Source organism: Xiphophorus hellerii, chromosome 13 (assembly GCF_003331165.1).
Source record: "Xiphophorus hellerii strain 12219 chromosome 13, Xiphophorus_hellerii-4.1, whole genome shotgun sequence".
Classification (NCBI taxonomy): Eukaryota; Metazoa; Chordata; class Actinopteri; order Cyprinodontiformes; family Poeciliidae; genus Xiphophorus; species Xiphophorus hellerii.
The window spans coordinates 10640636-10645389 of NC_045684.1; the positions used below are offsets into that span (position 1 = coordinate 10640636).

Below are 4754 nucleotides of genomic sequence, written 5' to 3' on the forward strand. Positions count from 1 at the left end.
CATGAAAAGTGGGATTTTTGACCAGCTATTGTCACCTAACGCTGCCGTGCGCTTAGAGATTGAAGGCTATCGGCAAGAGTTTTTTGCAGAATGGGAAATTGTAGGTAACTGCGAATAATTGTCAAAAACTGTGTGTCCGTGTTGCCCTATCAGCCCCCGACCTCTTGGGCCTTGGTGAGCCTTTCATATTTAAAAGAAGTTGCTGGGAGCCACGCAAATGTAAATCACCTATTGAGCACCGGCTTTTCTGACTGTCCTTCCTGTTCACCCATTTTCCCTTCTGTGAACCACCCAGGTCTGTTTACCAGTTCCAGGACCCGACCAAAACCCCTCAGAGTTATTACCCTGAGGAATAATGAGATTTGTTTAAGTATAAAACAGGAATTAAAGTTACAAGTCATATAAATGGAACAAATACAGAGTGACATTCACCATCCAGCGCTGGACCACACTTTGCTGACCTTAGGAATGTAACCAAGTTTGCATCGCTAAGTAAAATTTTTAGGGTAAATATGATGATGCATTGTCAACATTGCATGTCTGTCCAGCTCATCCAAGATTATGTGGTGGAAAGCAGACAGAGCCAGAGCTGTACACATTTCCAAGAGAAATGTTTCTGCCGACGTGAAAACACTGAGCTTTACATAAAGCACATCAGTTGCGTCATCATGTGACAAAGTTCCAGTCATTTGCACATGTGAAACATTGGTCCTTATAGCACCACAGGCACATGTTCATGGCATACCAAGTTGTTGTTGACTCTTCTGAAATCGCCTCCTAATCTGGACTTTGTGATTAAACATTTTCAGTGTTTAATCACAAATACAGGAATAATGGCTCCAAAAAGCCTGTATTTCAACATGGACTCCTTCAAATGGTTGTAAATACATGTTGGTGTTGCAGTGCAATGGGCCAAACAGTTTCATACATTTTGAGAAGTCTGTAGGTATTGTTAGGTTATACGCCATGAAGACGTATGATTGGGGAAAGAATATTCAAACAATGATCTGTCTTATCCATTAAAATATATCTTACAGGTGTTTTAGTTTTGGTTGAATTGATTATTTAAAAGCAGAATATACAAGATTACATACAATAGACTTTTGTTGAACGTGATCTTACTTTGACATTCCACCCAGCTGTAGGTTTATCATTGCATAACATAATCAAAAATAATAATAATTTAAAAAAACTTCATCCAGAGAGTTTCATTGTACAAAAAATATTTTTGTGAGCAATATTCAAACTAAATGTTACTCTGCACTGATTGCTCCAAACAGCAGAAATCCTGTTATCATGAATTAATCCTGGGTGAATCCCCCCAGGTGTGTCCCTGCAGGACAAGAGGGCTCTCCTGTGCCCAGTCTTCTCGTCGAGAAAATTTTATCAATTGCAATGAAAGACCGGTTGACCAGATCCATAATCTTCAGATTTGGAGGATGTGCAAAGAAAGGCTCCAAAATATAGAAAAAGTCAGGACAAAACAGAGCAAGCAGGGCAGGGAGGGAGCAGAGGAAAAAAGCGTCGGCCGTCACCGAGAGCAAGAGAGAAAAGCTGAAGTTATTTCTCTTATTGAAGCTCTAATTGTGTGGAAATTTTTAGGCTCCACACAATGAAAGGTGGATGCAGACAATAGATAAATGATAATTAAGGTTCATATTTTACACTTTGAACTTCATGATTAATTTGTTAAATATTTTTCAACAACACTGAAACACAAAAGTTAACCAAGTGTTCAAATATAGTTTTATTAGAAAATTACACCTACATCTAAATACAAATAACATAAAGAGGTTATTTTAGCCAATAAACCCCGACTGTCTGCCTGGAGGCTTGAACTCACCAACACGTCCACATAAACAGAGCTGGGTAAAAAAAATATACTCAATTAAGAGAAACGCTACTTCAACATATTTTTACTAAAATAAAAGTAAAAAGTAGCCACCTAAAAAAAGTACAACACAAAAAATACTCCAGAAAGTACCTTTCTTTTTTTCTAAAAAGTTACTAAAGTAACTGTAACTGGTTATTTCCCATCTCTGCCCATAAATCACCCAGCAGGTTTTATTCAGAGGCTCCTCAGATCCAAGCTGTGCTGCTTGTTGAAGACTTTGCAGAGTTTGTTTCTCAGCTCCGTTCCCTTCATGTCAACCTGCAGTTGAAAATGTAAGGCAGCGCTGCACCGCCCTCTAGTGGACAGTTTGAAAACAGGAGCAGAAAAGTTGTGATCCCTGATGAAATACTTTACTACAATAATGTTTTTCACATTATATGAAACAAAACACTGATAACTTTCAGTGCCACATTTGTAAATTCGGGTCAAAATTATCGCTTCTGTGGTGAGTTTAACAAGCCACAGAAAATGAATCAGAAGAAAAATGAATCTGTTTATTATAATCTAAATCGCCAAACAAAAGCAATGAAAATTTAATTAAAATAATATGTCAGGTTTACATTCATGAGCTGCATGGGAATTTTCCTCTCTGCTGCTTATTTTCTCCATTTGTGGATAATGTCTGTAATTGTTGTTTTAGCCTACTTCATGTTAGCAGACAGGTGCTGTTAAGTGAATATTTGATGATTTTATAGGTCTTGCTGTAATTATGCTAAGGCTTTGAGTTCAAAAACTGTGATAAATCAAAATTAAGTCATAACATTTTCCCATTTCTCTAGATTTTTTTGCTTTAAATTGTATTTTTGTGTTTACTCAGATCCTCTTTGCCTGACATTAAAACGAGTTTGACTTCAAACATGTAAAAAAAGAAATTAGTATGCGAGTGAAAATATTTTTCTCAGCTTTGTATTTCTCAGTTTATACCAACTTTAACTGAAACCCTTACAAAACACTGATGTGTTCTTCAACGAAGACAAAACACTTTGTTTTGTTTAAAATGTTATTTTCTATCAGTCCTAGTTTAAGTGTGTATTTATAAGACAACTAAAGTAGTTTATTATACATTCAATACCACAACATTCCCCAGTCGCTTCTATATGTAAAGCGGATAATTTAAAAAACAATCAATTTAGCAACATTTATTGTTTTCATCAAGCTTTATTTGTGATTTCATATTCAGAACAAGGTGACACAAAATATCTCAACAGAACAGAAACATAAAAAAAAACTGCAAATCAGTTCAAACAATCATCACAAAATGATAATTGTTGCAGAAATGCAAGAATATTGAAGTGAAAATCATTGTGAATCTTGTATATTTACTGTCATTTTCCATTTATGCTAATCTTTACAGCAACAATTTCCAAAAGACAGTTTCTAAAAGCTTAACAAGTGAAACATGAACTACTTTGAAATAAACACTAACTAACTTGACATGCATTTAAATTTATTTTTTATTTTTTTTTACTGCATTTGAAGCAGCGTTAAGTGAAGATCAGCCTGCAGTCTTCAAGATCTCCAACAGCATTAAAGTCTGGCAGCTTCATATTATAGACAGTTAAGCTCTAAATGATTCAGGCCCATCTAGAGGTGCAGAGTCTATGATGATCTAAAATGGGTCTAAGCACCGTGTTCTTAGAAAACCTCACAAGAACTGTCCAACAAAGAACATCCAGGTTCTGGCTGAGTTTTAATGTCAAGATGTGGTGAAGGAGTTTTACTCTGGCTGGAGATTTACTTCATTTATTAACACAATGAAAGAAACAGAATCTAGTTTGTTGTTTTCTGTTCTCCATGTTTTATACTTAAATGTTTTTGTCAAGAGACTTTCAGTAGAGATTTGTTGTTTTTATTTACCTGCATCATCATGTTAGTAAGAGACAGAAGATTCCAACTTTCCCTACGTAATTATTTAAAAAAGTTTTTTAAAAAAATTTACCACGTGTTCTCCAGCTTTACCCAAATAATAGAGAGGATTATTTCGCTCAGCTTCTTTTCTGGCCTTAGATTCATACTCAGACTGCAGCCTGGATTTTGCTTCTTGAATTTCTCTCTCCTGCTTTTCCTTCATGGCTGCAAACTCTCTCTCTCTCTCCTTTCTCTCTGCCTCATTCTTTTCCTTCTCCCTCCTCCTCTCTTCATTCATTTCTTCCCTCTCCCTCTTCTTCTCCTCCTCTCTCTCCTTTTTCTCTCTCTCTCTCTCAGCCTGGATTTGCTTATACATTCTCTCCATCTCTTTCTCATATTTCTCTTGTATTTCCCTCTCCAGTTCTTCTTTCTCTTTACGTATTTTCTCTTCTTTCTCCTTCAGGATTCGTTGTTTCTCCTCTTCGATTTTCCTCTCTACCTCTTGGAACACGTCACTGGTGTAGTGACTTCCTCCATTCCTGTCAACAATGGTTCTGATCTTCTTCAGCAGCTCAGTGACCTGAGGTTTCTTATCTTTCAGCCGATTGTTGAAGACATGATACTGGCCGTTACATCTGGACACCAGATCCTGCAGCTCTTGGCTATCAGACAAATAATCTTCAATGGTGGTGCCTTCAAGGTCGTCTCCACGGGTAAACAGAACCATGCTGTATCTGTCTGCTGCCTCTCCAAAGATTTCTTGAATCTTTTCCACTGATTGTTTTTCTTCTTCTGTGAATCTGCCGATTGCAACGACCACCAGGAAGATGTGGGGTCCAGGAGAAGCAAAGCTGATGCACTGACTCAGATCTTTGATTGTTTTATCTTCTCCAAACCTGGTGTCAAACAGACCTGGAGTATCAATGACAGCAACCTGCTGTCCATCCACATTATTGGAGAATTTGGAGCAGTTTACAGTCATGGATTTGGCGCTGCATTTGGAATCAAAGTA

At 37.1% G+C, this 4754-nt stretch overlaps 1 protein-coding gene across 1 annotated transcript; it reads right to left on the reverse strand.

The window, feature by feature from the left end:
* Window positions 1–3032: 3032 nt before the first annotated feature.
* LOC116730795 (GTPase IMAP family member 4-like) lies at window positions 3033–4754 on the reverse strand. The gene has a single exon (XM_032580284.1). The coding sequence runs from the start codon at window positions 4722–4724 to the stop codon at window positions 3807–3809; it is 918 nt and encodes a 305-aa protein (XP_032436175.1). The 5' UTR covers window positions 4725–4754; the 3' UTR covers window positions 3033–3806.